Consider the following 19,443-nt stretch of genomic DNA (forward strand, 5'->3'; position numbering starts at 1 on the left):
TTTGATTATACATTTTTCAGCTTGAATTAAAATTGTCAATATTGTCTTATCAGCTAATTCTACTGCCCTCAAGAGACCAAAGAAAATCAATCAATGCAACTTTAACAACATCTGTGCGTTGTAGGTAATTTGTATTTCTAGAGTAAACAAGTTGATGTAAATCAATATGTAAATGTACAAAAACAGCAACAACAGTCCCAAAGATGCTTACATGTGTAATCTGCTTGGATTTGGTACTGAAAGCAACCATTGTTTGCTGGCTGATGCCTCTTCACAACTTTTACTATGTAGAGAAACAAACCGTTATCACAATCTTCAAATACAAGCTGATAACTGTTGTACCACCATAATTGAATCTTGTTGAGGGGAAAAAGCATCCTGGGACCTGTGTTAGTTGAATTTTCTTATATGCAGATTCACATCCTGGCTTTAATCCACTGCTGAATAAAGGGCCAATGTTACAGCTCATATATCTGTTTAAGTTGACACCAGCAGTCTGAGTTCCTGCAATGATGTGCTTTTGATTGTATGGAGAGAGAAGCCCACTCAGCTCAGTTGCAAGCCAAAGGAACACCCCCCGCCCCCCCCATCCCAGTCATGAGGGGCTGACACTAATTAAAGCTGTAGAATGAAATACTTTCTCTCTCTCTCTCACACACACACACACACACACACACATACACACACACACAAAGACTAAAAAAGTTAGATCTCGACGATAGGAAATTTCTACCAGTAGACAGAAGACAACCAACACTGAAATGAAATATTGAGGCACAAGAACAAAAGATCTGTCATCTAATCCTGCGAGTGAAATAGTAATAAATATTTCAAACACTAAATATAATTTGTTTGTGAACTGATGTCACAGAAACCTTTCCAAGGTTAGAAAGCAGCCACTCATTGAAAGGAATTTGAGCAGATTTATATCACTTTCTAATGGATATGGCCTGATGTTTCACTCTCTTTAAGTAATGAATGAGCAACACCAACCGTCACGATGCTGCACAAATATAAATGAGTAATTCCACTTTCACCCGGGCCTATTCATGTGGCGTTGTGATGATAGATGTACTAGTTTCCCAGCAATGCTGAGTTCAGGAATATTTGACATCGACAACTCAAAGTGTATACAAGCGTAAACTGCTGCTTTCAGCACTGTGTTGTATTTACAACACTAATGCATGCATTTTAAGTCTCCATAGATCAGGAGCTTTGTATATTAGCAGTCTAGCAAATAGTGTTGGGTGTTTTGCTAGATGATGCCGACTGTCCAGAATGAAAAGGTTTGTCTCTGAGAAACATGTCCATGCTCAGTAAATTGTATCTTTTGGACAATTAGAGTTCGATACAACCTTTCTTGTGTACATGAGGATATTGTGCTCTAAAGCAAAAGAACAAGAGCACAGGGATGGTCGCCAAAGACATGCATCCTGTAAAGCACCCATGAATTTCCATTTTCTATGGTATCTGGCCTGCCAATATCATCATGATATATAAATTCAAGCAAACTAGTTGGTCCAAGCCATATTGCTACAAGATAGGCAAAACACCTACTCACCTAGGGTGGAAATTAGAATATGAATAGTAAAAGGGAGAACATGTTACATGCTTTTGGACAGTTTCAGGTCTGTGCAGAGAGAGAAACCCCTCAATCAGTGTGTTGACCAACAGTTAAGTGCTTAAAGTACAGTTAACTGACATTCACCCATTCATATGCACATTTATACGACAGCTATATGCAGTGCCTTTCTATCACCCAGTATAATGAAACAGGGGCAAATTAGGGTTGAGTGTCTTGCCCAAAAACATGTGGTCATGAAGACTCGAGTCATTGTTAGTTGACTGATTTCTTTTAAAAACTATTAAATGGTCTGTATTTATATAGAGCTTTTCTAGACCATTCAAATCACTTTACAGGACAATTCTGCCATCCACCAATTCACACACACATTCTGCATCTATGTGCAGCACTTTCTCATTCACACAAATCATTCACACACTGCCAGCACAGCCATCAGGGGCAATTTGGGGTTTGCACAAGGACTTTTCAGCATGTGGAATTAGGGAGACGGGTATCAATCCGCTAACATTCTGGTTAGTGGGTGACCTGCTCTTCCTCCTGAGCCACAGCCACCAATAGTTACTATAAACAAAACGAAAAAGAGCTTTATTTATATAGTTCCCAACAATTTTCCCTCTGTTAAGTATTTTGGATTTGAATGTATTTGCTAGTAAAACCTTATTAAAATGTAATTTTGAGAGAAAAGAAGGGCACCCTGACATTATTGAGTGGAAGTAAAACTATATTCTTCATTTTACAATGAAAATATTGAGATATTAAGAATGTATGAAATAAATAACATCCACAAAAGGGGAACAAGCTGTCTCCTTTCTCACTTTGGTACATGAATGAATCCTGGAGCTCCCACGTATAGGCAGTGCTGAGGGCAGCTGCTGTACTGAGAGAGGATCAGCAGCAGTTAAGTCAAGTCAAGTATAGAGGTTTGTTTCAGCAGTAGGACTTCTGTGGGAGGGTTACACATGTCTGTCAGTCACCACCTGCACTGATTCGATTTGAACAGTATTTAAGGTTGTCATGCTTTTATTTGTGCGGCTGACAGTCAGATTGTAACAAATTAAATGTGAATTAGCAGACGAAGGTGAGTGCTTGTGTCAGTCAGACTTGGGAATATTGGCATATGGGTAATTACTGCATACATCAGTGGCAGCTTGATTCATATAAAAAAACCTTTATGGGAATGTTTGTATTTGGCCAGCACTCATTTGTTGGAACAATCCCTTTGAATTAGCTGCTGCAGTATCTATCCAGCCTTCCATCTTATTTACTACCACAGCAGATGGCCAACAGCGAAGGAGGGATGAATGCAAACATGGGAGGTGCAAGGATTTCCAGGAAAAGAAATACAACCTCTTCCTGCACTATATCAGCAGGACCTTTCACACACACACACACACACACAGACTAAGGATGGACAGCAGCTCACGTCCACAAACAATGAATGGCTGCAGACCAGTAAACAGAGACTCATCTGTGACGTGAAGAGAAAAAATCCACCATATTTATTTTTATGTCTATTCTCTTTCACACTCTCTGCTCTCTCCTTCCTTCCTTCCTGCTTTCACATTTTCTTTCATAGCCTGTCAAAGGCTCCAATTCTGCAGCATGACCAGCCAATCCTTCATGGTAAAAAAAAAAAAAAAAAGTACCTCTTCATCTCTCTCTGGCAAAGACACTGAAGTGTCACACACAATCTTTCAAGGGACAATTTGAATTTGTGAAATGTCTTCCAAGTTCTGCTTTGTAAAAAATCTCATTTAAGTCATTGTAAGGTTGTGTTTTTTCATGTGTCCTCATGAATTTGGACCAGTAAGGTGTCCAAGGATAAACTTGAGGTTTTATTTTTATCCTCAAGTAGGCCACAGTGAGGTACTATCATGAAAGCCATACTCGGGTTTCAGGCATATTGTTTACAGGTAGGAAACACTGGCTTATGTTCTCCCCTCAGGCAAGTGGCAAAATAGCACAGAACGAGAGCAGCCAGCTTGTTGAGGCAGAAGGCTGACCTGAAAGCACAGAGCAGAGAGCTAGCATGGCTAATGAAGCATTTTCTGCAGGCCTGCCACAAGGCTGTAAGGCAGGTGGCAGATGTTAGCAGTGCTAACAGGTTTAGCAGTCTAATAGGGAGCAGGAGGCAGGTTCATCATAATCCAGCAGCAGATGTTTGTGATAACAGCTGACACAGTAGCTGTGTCTCAATTCAGAGGACCCAGTCTACGCAGCCGACGTCATGTCACCAGCTTGTCCTGCTGTGACAGCCATCGCCTAGCAACAAAGGCACAGGCGGAAAAAGGTTCTTCGGTTGATTGAAAATTATTAAAAGATGTTTTTTTAACTGGGTACCATTAACTATTCGGTTGAGTATTTACATTTAAAAATAAATTCTCCTGACATTTTCTTTATCGTTTCATTTTGCCTGGCTTTTTGCCATTACCACTTTGAAAATAGTTTGTCACTGAAGCGCAATGAATCATGGGATATGTCGGGCCAGGAATGATCCACCCAGGGGAACCTCTGTTGCTCCGTGGTGGGACGACACATTCTCGGCCACATTTGGAGGAGCCTTTGAATTCGACAGTCTAGTCACGCCGCTGTGATGCAATCGGTCTATGAATGCAGCCGACATTTTTTTCAAAATAAATTAAGATAAAAGATTAAATAAATAAATGATGGGAGCATTCTACTGAATTAAACCCATGCACCAGTCAGATTTTAGCTGATCAGAACTGCCTAAATATAGTGGTGGAGTCTTAATTGACATTAATGCAGATTGATAACATCAGATAATGATCCTTTGGCACAACGTCAAAGATTTAAATTGTCATAAGACTACAATTTTAGACAGGTTTTGTCCTGTAATATTGCAATGCTATCAAGACAGGTTAAATTGGGGTACCTTTAGTGCACCAACATCTGCAGCAGATCCAGGGTCCACTCCAGTGATGTAGATGCCCAACCCATACTCAGCACCACCTCTGATCATTAGGCCCAGAGAGCGACCGTCATCCATATTCAGGTTTACCTGTAGGGGAGAATGAAATTCAGATTCCTCAGTGGTGACTATAAACCAAACAAGGTCATTTAGAAATGGGACATCATGAAACACACAGTTAGGGGTCATACTGTATTTAAGCGTCTCAATGTGTTTGAGGCATATGGATGATTGCTGTGTTTTCTTTTACTTCCTGGTGTTTCTGTTCTGCTCCCAAGCTCTGCTTACCTGCTTACCTTATACCTTCATCTACCTTGCCTGTACCCAGGATCACCTGCCAGTCCTACTACAACCCTTCACCACCACCCCATGCACGCTCTCAGACTCCGTCTACCTCTCACTCTGCTTTCCTCTGCATATGGATACACTGAACTGAACCGAAGGTGAACCGAGGTGGCAAAATTACTTGTGTTAAAAATCAAGTACAGATTCAAACTGAATATTATTATCTTCTTTATAACAACCAGTCTGACAGAGCTTAAATATGATGGGTACTCAACTGTTCCTGGTCTCTTTAACTATAAACGTAAAGGTTAAATATATATAAATATATAGATTTAAATATACAATTTTAGGGCTTGACAAATGAACACTACTACAAATATGGTTATTGGCTGCGCCACAAGTCTGCAACGATCTTTTCTCCCTAAATGCCGACTGGAACCGTTTCACTCCAATATGCTGCGTTTCGTGCTGATCAGAGGTTGGAAATGGCTTTTGACTTTTGATTTCCCAATTGGGTTGAAAACAAGTCAGAAGTCAGAAATCCTTTACAGTTCTGACTTAAGTCAGGGGTAGATGGACTCGTAGATTAGCAAAGTCTGACTTTGAGTAGCATTCCATTATACTTTTTCTTCACTGTTACATTTAACAGTTCTTAGTTACTGCAGGACATTAATCTAATAATTATTTTAAGTTCATTTCAGTGAAAATTGAAGTTGAATGCGGTTGTTACTCAGGAGGAAGAGAGGTTCGATCCCCAGCCGAGTAGCATGTTCCTGCAGAAACGGAGGCTGTAGTTTCAGGGCCGCAGTTCTAGGGTCCTCTGTTTTTTCCGACAGCGCCACCTTGTGAATTGGATGACAACAATGGACGACAGTAAAAGTGTGAGTACTGAATCTGGATTACCTGTTATTTGTCTAATGTTAAAAGACAATCCTGCTTTCTTGAATTAATAGCAAAGTTAACGTTAAATAGTTGAAGTATGAGTAGATATCTTTGATAGTAAGACATTATAAACAGTTTGCTATCTGTTAGTTTAGGATAGGTCAGACACCCACCAACTGGAACTGTTGGTTTCCTTTATCATTTTTAAAGTCTATGTAAAGTGCCTTGAGACAATGTTTATTAGAATTTGGTGCTATACAAATAAAATTGAATTAAATTGAACTAAGCTACACAGATGAAGTGCAGTTTATCCGTGATATTCTATTTCCAGAGGTATGTCTAACCATTTGATGTATTTTGAAGTTTCTGCTCACTTTCAAAGCCTAGTGTTGAGAAAAATAGCTGCTAGGTACCTATGTTCAGACCCGTGTATAATGGCTTGTTGTTTGGTATTAATGGAACTATATATTTAATTTATATTGTCTGAAGCTGAATTATTTTCATTACATATTATTTTTTGCTCTGTTGGAGAGTGTGTCCCTGCAGGAGGCTGAACGGGTCCGTACTAGCCAAGCATATCATCAAAGGTAAGAGTACAGAATGTAATTCCTTTTTCACATTTGCATAAACTCTTAATCTATGAATAGCTAACAATTTACTTATATTATTCAACGCCTTAAAGAGTTAATTGATGTACTCCTCTTTTAGCTTAACCAATATTTATGTCAACCCAGCAGTAATTATGTTTTCCTTGCCTATTTCAGTGAGGTGGAGAAATTTGCCAGAGGGATCAGAAAACAACCAAATAAATAAGAAAAAGTGTAATTGGGTGTTGTATTGACCTACTGTTCCTCGATTCTTGTATTTTTGTGTCTTTGTTCAATGTATGCTTGTTCTTGTTTACAATTTTAAGTGAAAAATATACATATAAATCTTGAATCTGCACCAGAGTTGTTCTTATGTTGCTTCTCTCCAACCTTAAAAATGACTGGTTGAGACATAGGATATCAATCCATCTTTATTTTACTTGACAATGGGCTTTTTCTAATTAAACAAATTATCAACGTGCTACTCCCAGCAACAAAGACAGTAAATAGCATTTGGGAAGAATCAACCTTTACATTTTGAAGTATTTAAACAGAGAGTAGCGCTTAGGTGGAATAAACCTTTAAAACTACAAGTTTATTCATCCACTTTGCTAAGTAGTGCTGTTGTGAAAAAACACGGGTCCTAGAAGTGCGTTCCTGAAACTGTAGCCTCCAGTTCTGCAGCCTCCGGTTCTGTGGGGACCTAATATTGCCCCATCCACAGAGTGGTGCATGTAGAAGCAGTGTATGAAGCGTTGTGCATGTGAATTTAACTTGCACTAGACTGGAAAGACGCGATGTGAATACAATCTTAATAAATGTTTTTAACACCTCACAATGCTAAATGTGTAATAGCTGAGCAGGATTAAAGAACACGTCTAAACGGTTGTGTTCCGTCATGGATTCTGTTTGTGATTTTATGGACAGAATCTGTAAACACAGCCTGGGGTAAGCGACAGTCTGGTATGGCGCACACAAAAAGCAGAGCCTGCAGATGGTGAGGTTCTGCCGTCGCACTCAAAAGGTTTGCAGCTAATGGTTTGAAGGTTTTGGGCTGAAAATCTGAAACTTGAGTTCCTGCCCTGCGCTTCACATGAGAGGGAAAGCAGGAATGAGATCTTTTGGAATGTTGGGAGAGAGGCCCAGTAGAGGCCCCTACTGAGCCACTTCTTGCCTGGACCTGACTGACTTGCCTACTTGCCTACACCACTTGAGGGATTGAAGTTACATCATTGGTCAGCCGAATGTCACATGATTAAGTTGCAGTGTAACTATAACAATGTGTAAAATTGAGAAAAAGGACAAATCGTGTTAAAATGTAAGAAGCGGGACTTAAAAAAAGTTGAGCAGCATCTTGTGCATTTTATTTTCTTTCAACACCACTGCCATGAAGGTGGAATGGAAAATCAGTGTAATGTTATTGCCATGATTAGTATGCTGAAAGAAGCTATGAGGAGCCAGTCAAAACCTGGCATGAAGAAGAGGAGGGTTAAGTCTGACTGTATGTTCTCTTAGACATCTGCTTGTTTGGCTCAGTATGTGAAATGTGTGTTTGTGGATGGGATATACCAGCTATTTTACAGATGTCAATTTAAAAAAAATCTGTTCTCAGAAGGGCGCCTCAGAAATCCTGCACCACATCTGTGCTCCGAGTCGAACTCAATTGCTGATTGATTGATTGATACAAGATGTAGGATAAAGTGAGAGATACTACAGACTGCAATATACTGTATGACTCCAGACCTGATAAACACAAAACCAGCAACTCAGAGCAAACTAATTATTACCCAGTGATCTCTTTTTCACCTGCAATGATTGCAATATAAAAAAAGGATATACAATTGATTATGCCAATAATTAACTATGGCAATTATTTTGCATATTTTAAATAATCTTCACTTGTGCACCTTGGAATGCAGGAGGCAGTCAGGTTCCTCCTGAGGGGAGCTTATGTAGCAGGGCCACTGTGGAGTTTTATCTACCACGACCAAACATTCACAGTGCTGACTGACATTCATGGGAAGAAGGAGAAGTACTTTGATAGTCTGTGAGGCAGTCAGTCACCTAAACTGCACATTGACAATGTGTGGTGGCAGATCATAAAAGCGCTCACTTAATTTATTGTTTGTGAAAGTTTTGGAAGATACTGATTAATACAGGTATCTCTTTTGAAAAATTCTATGTAGGTAGGTTTTGTGGATCTTTACTAATGGCCACAGGGACCATGAAGATAAGATTTTCCTGGTTCTTAATTATATATTTGGGATGATTTTAAGAGGCTGCGTAAACCAATTTCCCAACACCTTAGTAACACAATAAGCTGAAAACAGAGTATATCACATATTATTCCCTTTGAAAATTAGAGTGAAAGATAGAGTTGCCTTTGTATACATGCAGCAGACAATGGCAATATTCTCTTACAGCTGTGCTTATGTTCTCCTTATGATTAAGTAAGCCTAACGTTAAATTCTTGGGAGTGCTATTGCTTGCTTACTTTTGACTATATATATATATATACAGCTCCCGAAAAGTGAAGCCAAATAATCTTAGTGGTTGTCTGCAGTATTAGTCATGGTCTACATGTTAAAGGTCCAGTGTGTAAGATTTAGGTGAAAGGAAACTATTGGCAGAAATGTATGTAGAATAATCCTCATGATGTTTTCACTAGTTTGTTTCAAATTGTATGAATTGTAGTTTTCTTTACCCCAGAAAAGTCCCTTTATATTTAAATACTTTATATTTACATGGAGGGGACCCTCTCTACAGAGGCCACCATGTTTTTTACATTAGTCCAGACTGGACAAACTAAACACCTTTTGAGTTTTTATGACAACTGAAGCTACCACAGGTTCTTTATCATGTTTGGAAGGAGAGGGTGAGGTGAGGGGTGTTCAGCTGCAACATGCAACTTCAACACTAGATATCACTAAATTCTACACACTGCACCTTTAAATAGATTTTTTTCAAAAATGTTTTCTTTCATTTTACGTACTTCATATCACACTGATGTATGTCAAAGTGTTCATGTCTGTAATAAGTTTGGTTTTAATTAGTTATTTGATGCTATTAAAGATGCTAAAAAGGTTGGGACTTGCTCACAATTTTTCTGAGGGACCTTGACACTGTGGCTTTCATTGGAAAATTAATTCGACTAAGACCATGTTTAGCAAAATGATTTGCTGTGTGCTTTGTCTTTTCAGATTGGTTCTTGTCCCATCTCCTAATACAAAGGAGGCAAGGTTAAAAACCTTTATTACAACCTGCCGCCAAGGGTCGACTGAAATGTTTTGGCTTCATTTTTGGGAGCTGTCAATGTTGTCCATATTTATATTATAAGGTATAAGTCATTTGTTCGGATAAACATCATTCACAGAGGAGAGGTGGCACAGGCACATATTCAATAACAAAGATTGATATTCTTCAGATGAGGAGCCAACGGCTCAGTAGTGGTAACAGCTTCTCAGGCCTCTGTCCAAAACCTGCACTTCCTTCCTCAACCTTTCATCACTTCTCCTCCAGGTCCTCCAAGCTCATATGAATATAAGCAAATATAAGCAGTTTTCTTATGTATCCTGCTACACCAACGTGTAATACAGCAGGAGTAAATCTGTTCCTGAGCAGCTTTTAGAGGAATCATCCATCAACTGATCCCCTTTCATATACAGAGTTGTATTCATATGCATTTGCACCGGCTGAGTGGAGAAGCTTGGGCAGCATTTTAGCCACTAGAGGATGTTTAGAGGCTCCCTACAGCAGCGGTGCAGTCATTGATTTCCAGTCCTGCCTGAGCAAACCATCGATCCTGTGAGAAGAGTGGACTCAGGGCTATCATCTAATTGTGAATGTCATTACCATGAAGATCCGAGTTATTGTTGCTGGCCTGACCCTTTTCCTGAGCCAGTTATGGGTTTTCCAACTTCAGCCATGTAGAAAACAGGTTCATTCTTGTGTAAAGTGTCAACATCACAAAATGTGTGCTTTGAAGAAGCTTTTTTTAATACAATTGTACATACACTGAGCACTTTATTAGTAACACCTGTAATTTCAGGCGATAACTGGGCAAATGATGGCCTATGAGATCAGTGAAGAAAACATCTGTGAGCAGCAGTCTGTGCTGATGAGAGAGGTCAGACAGAAAGGCGACAGTCAGATAACCTCTCTTTACAACTGTGATGAGTAGGAAGCATTTCAGAATGACCAAGAGGTCCAACCATGAGGTGGATGATCTACAACAGCAGAGACCACGTCAGGTTCCTCCCCTGTCAGCAAAGAACAGAAATGTGAGGCTGCAGTGACACAGACTCAACAACAACAACACACAAAATAGCCTGGTCTGATGAATCTGGATTTCTGCTGAGACTGCTGTTGGTCACAATATTTAGTCAACAGCATGAAGCCATCAAATCAATGGGCCTTCTGTCAACAGTCCAGACTGCTGCTGCTGTGAGGAAGGACCTTAAAACGAATCGATCATGGTTTGAATGTCACTGTCTGTCTATATTGTTACTGACAATGTTCATCCCTTTATGGCCACAGTTCCCCATCTTCTAATGGTTACTTCCAGCAGGACAATGCTCCAAGTCTCATACTGGTGTCATGAACATGACGGTGAGGTCAGCGAACTTCAGTGACCTCCACAGCCATCAGATGAGAATCCAGAGGATGTGGCTGAATGTGCAGCTGATAAATCTGCAGAAATGATGTGATTCTGCCATGTCGACATGGAGCAGAAGCTCAGAGGTAAGTTTTCAACAGCTTGTGGAATCCATGACACAGAGAACTGAGGGAGGAACTAATAATACTACACTATACTAACACACCAGAATGGTGTTCCTAATAAAGTGCTCACTTAACATTTTTATTGGACTAAAATCTGTGTTTAGTTAGTTGATTCTATTTTTATTTATTTGGATGTTTATTTATTTTTTGTATAATTATCATATTATACCAAATACTGTTGGAAATATAGTTAAAAAAAAGACCTTCTCACAATCTCCCAACTCTAATATCCACTCCAAGCAATGCTCACATAGTATGATTGTTATTTTTTATTCATGCACTCAATGTGGGTATTGTACACATGATGTGTTATTGCTCTCTCTCTCTCTCTCTCTCTCTCTCTCTCTCTCTCTCTCTCTCTCATATATGTTGAGTTTCAAATGAATATCAGAAAAGATTAGTCCGCTGCACTTTTGTCTCATTTATTATGTGACAAAAAGCATTTTGATTTTTAACAAAGAGCTCAGTGTGAAATGGTGAGGGAGCAGCCTGCATCACAGGCCTGTGGCAGACAACTGCTGTAGGATGAGTCTGTCATCCAAGACCTCACAACACCACAGGTCATGATGACTGTGTTCAGAGAGCCATATTCCCGAGGACCTCTGTATCATTCTGGATAATAAATTCTTCAGAACCTGCAGGGTGCTATTTTAAAATTGTTTCTTTCCTTCTAGAGAAAAGTACTGACTTTTCAAGTCTGCACTGCATTGGTGTCTCTTATGTTTTATTCATTTTTACAAGCATCACATCGTCTTCAACAGCCTGCTGTAATTTGTGTTTCCTGCAGCACCACAGCACAGACACAAACTCACACCACTCTTTCTTACCGTCCTCTCCTCCATACCGGGTCCTTGCCTCTGGTTTACCTCGTGGCTGTCGGGCGGTGGGGAGACACTCCGGCCCTGAGGGTCCACCCAACTGTACACATGGTTGGTGATGTAACCTCCAGGAATCCGACCCATAGAACAAACTGACATCGCCAGCGTCTTGCACCCCTTCAGCACCTGCATCAGGAGAGGAGGGTGGGACTGTGAATTCTCTAAATGTGTTTCATCCAGTGGACATAATGACCAACAAATAAAATCTTTTATGGCAGATATTTCAGCTGATCTCATGTGGTTTAAGTTTTCACCATGCTGCAGTGGAGTACATGTGTGTAACAGGATCTTATACACCACACAGTGACATTGTTGTTGGTGATGGTTACTACTGAAAACAACCAGTTCTGCTGGGTGTAATCAGAGCTGACAAAAGTCCAAGAGAAGAATTCATTCAGAAAGTGGTTTTCATGAAGAGAAAAAACAAAGCCAACCAATCTCATGACCAGAGCTCGACTGTGTAGTCATAATTCTTTTATGTTTTAAAAGATTCTTGGCTGAATACTGGAGATAAATGCTGGCTTTTCTTGAAAACCTCACTTAACATTTAACCAAAATATTTCCCTTACTTTAACTTCAGAATGTAAACCTTGGGATCTGGTGAAACAGAAATACTCTTTGTACACACACATCTATCCCAACCAACTCCCACAAACTCTTACATAATCCATAAATATAGTTAATTCATTAACAACAACAATATAATCCAGTCAGCAATTACATTTGTCCCCACAATGCAATTAAGAAAACAACTGATTAATATATGAACGTATTTTCTGAGGGACAGGATTGCCAATGAACGTAAATGTGCAAAGTCATACAATTTGTAGGACTGTTGGCAGGTCCAGCCAAGGACACAAACATTATCTAAACCCACAATTTTCAGCCAACACCCCTTTTCCCACCAGATTTGACTCTTGTTTAATGTTACTTGTGCTCAGGCAATTATTGTTAACAGTGATTCATTAAGTCACCATGCCCCCTGACTGCTGGCACAGGTGCACTTTGTCTGGTGTTGAATCACTGCATCCTCTCATCATTTCTCCTTGAGTGATCTCATGCTCCTCTCGGCTCTGTTGTTGCCTCGTGCATCTGCTGTCACATCATTTAGTTGTTTAAGAAGACAGGGGCAGAATTAGTGGAGGCTTTGAGGCCATGGCGGTGACTATGACCATGACTCACCCAGGAAAGACACAAGGACACAGAGAAAAAGAGGGTCAGAGTCTGACCTTCTATGGTCTGTTCATTAAGCCCTCTCCAGTTTTCCCTTTTATGAAAAATTTGGATATACTACAAAAGGAAATATAGTAAATATAGTTCTCAGTTTTGTTGTATACAATATTTTTGTTATAATTCTTCTGTGGAATCAGTGTATGCTCCTAAATAACTAACACAGCGTATTCTTTTAATGTATCTATTAAACCTCTAGCATAAACATTTTAGTGATGTTGTGTTTATTTCATGTAAACTAACATTAAAAATCACAAGCTCATAGACCAACTTCACATGCTTCATTGAGACTGTATACTCAGAGTAGATTCATCAGCAAAGCAATGGCTTTGTGTCCCAAAGTTTCAGAGGGGTTTGGTTTTCATTTTTAAATGTGTGTAATTCAGGAGGGACACATCATATGCTTTTCACAGTCCCTAAAATGTTTCTGAATATCAACATAGTTCACAAACAAAAGGTCTGATGAATGTGTCTTTGCACTATTTTTAGTCAGTGTGATGTTTATCTGAAAACAAGTGCGGAAATTTCAGCCTGCATCAAGTGGACAAATTTGTCATTTTCTGAGACATGAAAGCTGCTTCCTTTTTCTGTCTTTCCCCTTTGTTTCTGTTCATTCCTATTTTGGGCTCTTCTCTGACACTCTGATCCACATGAACATGCAATGAGCGATTGTGTTAAGGCACAGTCGCTGGCTGAGGGACACTCCAATATGAGACATGGCTGCAGTGTAGAGGTCACAGCTGAGATGGCTCTGCTGCAGGATCGTCCCTGTCATCATAAGGGCAATGTGCCATGCTGTTTTTAGATTTTCTTTCTTATTCTCTGCAACTGTCTGCCACTGGGGTTTCATTGTCCCAGAAACCAAAACAATGATATTTCCTTGCTAGGATTAAAAAGTGTCTGGAGTTTACAACTGTCAATTACTGTTCTAAGTGATTTACGGACATTGTCTAAGAGCAAGCTGAAGTTGATCAGTGAACAGTTTGATGACCTGCTAGCTCAGGTTGGTGCCAGGATCTGACTCTGTCGAGTTTCATTTTCATCGCTTATTGGCTTTCACATTTGCATCACGCACATTTTTAGCTCAAGTTCAAATATGTCAGCTCGAGGGAGTGAAGCGAATGACGTGAAATTTGCATCTATTTGCATCTTTGCATAGGCCTTGTATGTAATCTCATTGTGCGAAAAATTCCCAATGACCGAAGACAGAATGGTTCAAAAAAATAATTTCAAACATGTATGTGTGTGTGTGTGTGTTCATGTCACTAAAAATAGAAATAAAACCAATGAGTACAATGTTGTTAAAAGTAAAAGATACAATAAAACATTCCACACTGCAATCCTAAAACAGTTGTTTGTTTAACCTGAGAAGCAGCTTATTAGCCGCAAGTTAAACTAAACCCCACAGTCATGGACCCATTTGACAGATGAATATACATATAGCCCGACATATAACCTCAGAGCAACTACAATGACAGGTTGACATGCAACTACATATTCGCTCATAGTGCTCCAGGTACATTTACTAACTACTCAACTGGTGCCAACAGTTAACTGCCTGTGAAGAAACACTGAATTCATATGTACTAACCCAAATGTACTTTGGTATTGACAAAAAACTCTTGTCGTCATCACAGTGTCCTAATGGACAAGGCGTCCATCCCACTAAATTCAATTGTATGTACTATCCCCACCGAGTTTGGTAACCATCTCTCCATGCGATTTGATATCCTCCACACCAAGACACTAACCAGTGACCCTAATGGCTCAAACGATATCAGGGTGGGTCTCCAAATTACAGGTTTCCACAGCTATTCACACCTTGACTCAGAGAACCCCAACGACCCACTAACTGGTGGGGAGGGGGCAACCACCTTCCAAATGGGAGTTAGTAGAGAAGAATTAGCTGTAACAAAGTCTTGACATACCTATCAGTAAAATGTGCATGTTGTCAACTTCTTAACTAACTATTCTGCTTCGACGACCAAACGATGGCTCTCTACGAGGTCTGACGTGAACCTTTGCTTGAATGCACAAGACCACGTGGCCTAATGGACAAGGCGTCTGACTTCGAATCAGAAGATTGAGGGTTCGAGTCCCTTCGCGGTTGAATATCACTCTATTTATTTAACCAAGGTAAGTGTTTAGGGAATGCTACAATTCAAGGAAGCCTCTTGCAAATGTGGCTTGTACACATCACATTGGGGATTTCAGCGAGCTCTAAATAACCGTGTCCTCAATCCCACTGCAAGGTTGGTAAAAATGTCTCTCCTTGCCCAAGACTAAAACACATCTCAGTGTATGAAATGGCTTTCCTATTCCATATCTCAGGGGTTCAAGATCATTTGTGGTTGAAACTAGGAGCTAAACTGTTCTGAGCTTTCATTTGGGCTGTCAGGATAGACATTGTTCAAAACTTGGTCATAATAGTCACTGAACAAACACTGCAGGTAGAAGTGACATTATGCTGATGGATATTTCATTAAGGGAGCAATATTTCTGTCATGTTCTATAATTCAGAGAAAATCTTGTAAATGATGTATCACTTACAAACAATTGGCCAGTATGGGGGTTGAACCCATGACCTTGGCGTTATTAGCACCACGCTCTGACCAACTGAGCTAACCGGCCATGTAAAGCATGCGGATCAACTCCATTTATGTTCCCAGTGTTCATTTTGCACAAGATGCCCAACAGTGGAAGTGCAGTATGATGTAGCCACCTTCCAGGTTCGGTGTTAGTAGAGAAGAATGAGCTGAAACAAAGTGGTCACATGTACCTTAGGGCAGCAGATGTCACACCTTGATAATCCCAATGAGATTCACTTTGATTTGTGAATATGGACTATTTTAATAAATTCAAATGATTGATTGAGAACTAATGGACAAGGCGTCTGACTTCGAATCAGAAGATTGAGGGTTCGAGTCCCTTCGTGGTTGAATAACACTCTATTTAACCAAGGTAAGTGTTTAGGGAATGCTACAATTCAAGGAAGCCTCTTGCAAATGTGGCTTGTACACATCACATTGGGGATTTCAGCGAGCTCTAAATAACCGTGTCCTCAATCCCACTGCAAGGTTGGTAAAAATGTCTCTCCTTGCCCAAGACTAAAACACATCTCAGTGTATGAAATGGCTTTCCTATTCCATATCTCAGGGGTTCAAGACCCTTTGTGGTTGAAACTAGGAGCTAAACTGTTCTGAGCTTTAATTTGGGCTGTCAGGATAGACATTGTTCAAAACTTGGTCATAATAGTCACTGAACAAACACTGCAGGTAGAAGTGACATTATGCTGATGGATATTTCATTAAGGGAGCAATCTTTCTGTCATGTTCTATAATTCAGAGAAAATCTTGTAAATGATGTATCACTTACAAACAATTGGCCAGTATGGGGGTTGAACCCATGACCTTGGCGTTATTAGCACCACGCTCTGACCAACTGAGCTAACCGGCCATGTAAAGCATGCGGATCAACTCCATTTATGTTCCCAGTGTTCATTTTGCACAAGATGCCCAACAGTGGAAGTGCAGTATGATGTAGCCACCTTCCAGGTTCGGTGTTAGTAGAGAAGAATGAGCTGAAACAAAGTGGTCACATGTACCTTAGGGCAGCAGATGTCACACCTTGATAATCCCAATGAGATTCACTTTGATTTGTGAATATGGACTATTTTAATAAATTCAAATGATTGATTGACCTTGAGTTTTGATGAACTAGCTCAAAAGTGAATCAGCTGGATATACAATCCTAAATAATCTTCCCACTAAATTCAATTGTATGTACTATCCCCACCGAGTTTGGTAACCATCTCTCCATGCAATTTGATATACTCCACACCAAAACATTAACCAGTGACCCTAATGGTTCAAATGATATCAGGGTGGGTCTCCAAATTACAGGTCTCCACAGCTATTCACACCTTGACTCAGAGAACCCCAACGACCCACTAACTGGTGGGGAGGGGGGCCACCACCTTCCAAATGGGTGTTAGTAGAGAAGAATTAGCTGCAACAAAGTCTTGACATACCTATCAGTAAAATGTGCATGTTGTCAACTTCTTAACCAATTATTCTGCTTCGACGACCAAACGATGGCTCTCTACGACGTCTCACGTGAACCTTTGCTTGAATGCACAAGACCACGTGGCCTAATGGACAAGGCGTCTGACTTCGAATCAGAAGATTGAGGGTTCGAGTCCCTTCGTGGTTGAATATCACTCTATTTAACCAAGGTAAGTGTTTAGAGAATGCTACAATTCAAGGAAGCCTCTTGCAAATGTGGCTTGTACACATCACATTGGGGATTTCCGCAAGCTCTAAATAACCGTGTCCTCAATCCCACTGCAAGGTTGGTAAAAATGTCTCTCCTTGCCCAAGACTAAAACACATCTCAGTGTATGAAATGGCTTTCCTATTCCATATCTCAGGGGTTCAAGACCATTTGTGGTTGAAACTAGGAGCTAAACTGTTCTGAGCTTTAATTTGGGCTGTCAGGATAGACATTGTTCAAAACTTGGTCATAATAGTCACTGAACAAACACTGCAGGTAGAAGTGACATTATGCTGATGGATATTTCATTAAGGGAGCAATCTTTCTGTCATGTTCTATAATTCAGAGAAAATCTTGTAAATGATGTAGCACTTACAAACAATTGGCCAGTATGGGGGTTGAACCCATGACCTTGGCGTTATTAGCACCACGCTCTGACCAACTGAGCTAACCGGCCATGTAAAGCATGCGGATCAACTCCATTTATGTTCCCAGTGTTCATTTTGCACAAGATGCCCAACAGTGGAAGTGCAGTGTGATGTAGCCACCTTCCAGGTTCGGTGTTAGTAGAGAAGAATGAGCTGAAATAAAGTGGTCACATGTACCTTAGGGCAGCAGATGTCACACCTTGATAATCCCAATGAGATTCACTTTGATTTGTGAATATGGACTATTTTAATAAATTCAAATGATTGATTGACCTTGAGTTTTGATGAACTAGCTCAAAAGTGAATCAGCTGGATATACAATCCTAAGTAATCTTCCCACTAAATTCAATTGTATGTACTATCCCCACCGAGTTTGGTAACCATCTCTCCATGCGATTTGATATCCTCCACACCAAGACACGAACCAGTGACCCTAATGGCTCAAACGATATCAGGGTGGGTCTCCAAATTACAGGTCTCCACAGCTATTCACACCTTGACTCAGAGAGCCCCAACGACCCACTAACTGGTGGGGAGGGGGGCCACCACCTTCCAAATGGGTGTTCGTAGAGAAGAATTAGCTGCAACAAAGTCTTGACATACCTATAAGTAAAATGTGCATGTTGTCAACTTCTTAACCAATTATTCTGCTTCGACGACCAAACGATGGCTCTCTACGATATCTCACATGAACCTTTGCTTGAATGCACAAGACCACGTGGCCTAATGGACAAGGCGTCTGACTTCGAATCAGAAGATTGAGGGTTCGAGTCCCTTCGTGGTTGAATGTCCCTCTATTTAACCAATGTAAGTGTTTAGGGAATGCTACAATTCAAGGAAGCCTCTTGCAAATGTGGCTTGTACACATCACATTGGGGATTTCCGCAAGCTCTAAATAACCGTGTCCTCAATCCCACTGCAAGGTTGGTAAAAATGTCTCTCCTTGCCCAAGACTAAAACACATCTCAGTGTATGAAATGGCTTTCCTATTCCATATCTCAGGGGTTCAAGACCATTTGTGGTTGAAACTAGGAGCTAAACTGTTCTGAGCTTTAATTTGGGCTGTCAGGATAGACATTGTTCAAAACTTGGTCATAATAGTCACTGAACAAACACTGCAGGTAGAAGTGACATTATGCTGATGGATATTTCATTAAGGGAGCAATCTTTCTGTCATGTTCTATAATTCAGAGAAAATCTTGTAAATGATGTAGCACTTACAAACAATTGGCCAGTATGGGGGTTGAACCCATGACCTTGGCGTTATTAGCACCACGCTCTGACCAACTGAGCTAACCGGCCATGTAAAGCATGCGGATCAACTCCATTTATGTTCCCAGTGTTCATTTTGCACAAGATGCCCAACAGTGGAAGTGCAGTGTGATGTAGCCACCTTCCAGGTTCGGTGTTAGTAGAGAAGAATGAGCTGAAATAAAGTGGTCACATGTACCTTAGGGCAGCAGATGTCACACCTTGATAATCCCAATGAGATTCACTTTGATTTGTGAATATGGACTATTTTAATAAATTCAAATGATTGATTGACCTTGAGTTTTGATGAACTAGCTCAAAAGTGAATCAGCTGGAT

At 40.2% G+C, this 19,443-nt stretch overlaps 1 protein-coding gene and 7 non-coding genes across 8 annotated transcripts in view; 3 read left to right on the top strand and 5 right to left on the bottom strand.

The window, feature by feature from the left end:
* The window catches only part of whrnb (whirlin b), a 110,828-nt gene that overhangs the window by 36,759 nt on the left and 54,626 nt on the right, over positions 1-19,443 (bottom strand). Inside the window, exons 2-3 of the mRNA XM_020102340.2 lie at positions 11,875-12,051; positions 4,479-4,604 (exon numbers count right to left, since the gene is read on the bottom strand). Of these exons, the coding sequence (XP_019957899.2) occupies positions 4,479-4,604; positions 11,875-12,051 (303 nt within the window). The remainder of the gene's footprint in view (positions 1-4,478; positions 4,605-11,874; positions 12,052-19,443) is intronic.
* Positions 15,193-15,265, top strand: trnar-ucg (transfer RNA arginine (anticodon UCG)). Its single transcript has one exon. It is a non-coding gene; the product is annotated as a tRNA-Arg (tRNA).
* trnai-aau (transfer RNA isoleucine (anticodon AAU)) lies at positions 15,713-15,786 on the bottom strand. The gene has a single exon. It is a non-coding gene; the product is annotated as a tRNA-Ile (tRNA).
* Positions 16,538-16,611, bottom strand: trnai-aau (transfer RNA isoleucine (anticodon AAU)). Its single transcript has one exon. It is a non-coding gene; the product is annotated as a tRNA-Ile (tRNA).
* On the top strand, positions 17,295-17,367 carry trnar-ucg (transfer RNA arginine (anticodon UCG)). Its single transcript has one exon. It is a non-coding gene; the product is annotated as a tRNA-Arg (tRNA).
* On the bottom strand, positions 17,811-17,884 carry trnai-aau (transfer RNA isoleucine (anticodon AAU)). Its single transcript has one exon. It is a non-coding gene; the product is annotated as a tRNA-Ile (tRNA).
* Positions 18,568-18,640, top strand: trnar-ucg (transfer RNA arginine (anticodon UCG)). The gene has a single exon. It is a non-coding gene; the product is annotated as a tRNA-Arg (tRNA).
* trnai-aau (transfer RNA isoleucine (anticodon AAU)) lies at positions 19,084-19,157 on the bottom strand. The gene has a single exon. It is a non-coding gene; the product is annotated as a tRNA-Ile (tRNA).

The sequence above is a fragment of the Paralichthys olivaceus genome, chromosome 4 (assembly GCF_024713975.1).
Source record: "Paralichthys olivaceus isolate ysfri-2021 chromosome 4, ASM2471397v2, whole genome shotgun sequence".
Lineage (NCBI taxonomy): Eukaryota > Metazoa > Chordata > Actinopteri > Pleuronectiformes > Paralichthyidae > Paralichthys > Paralichthys olivaceus.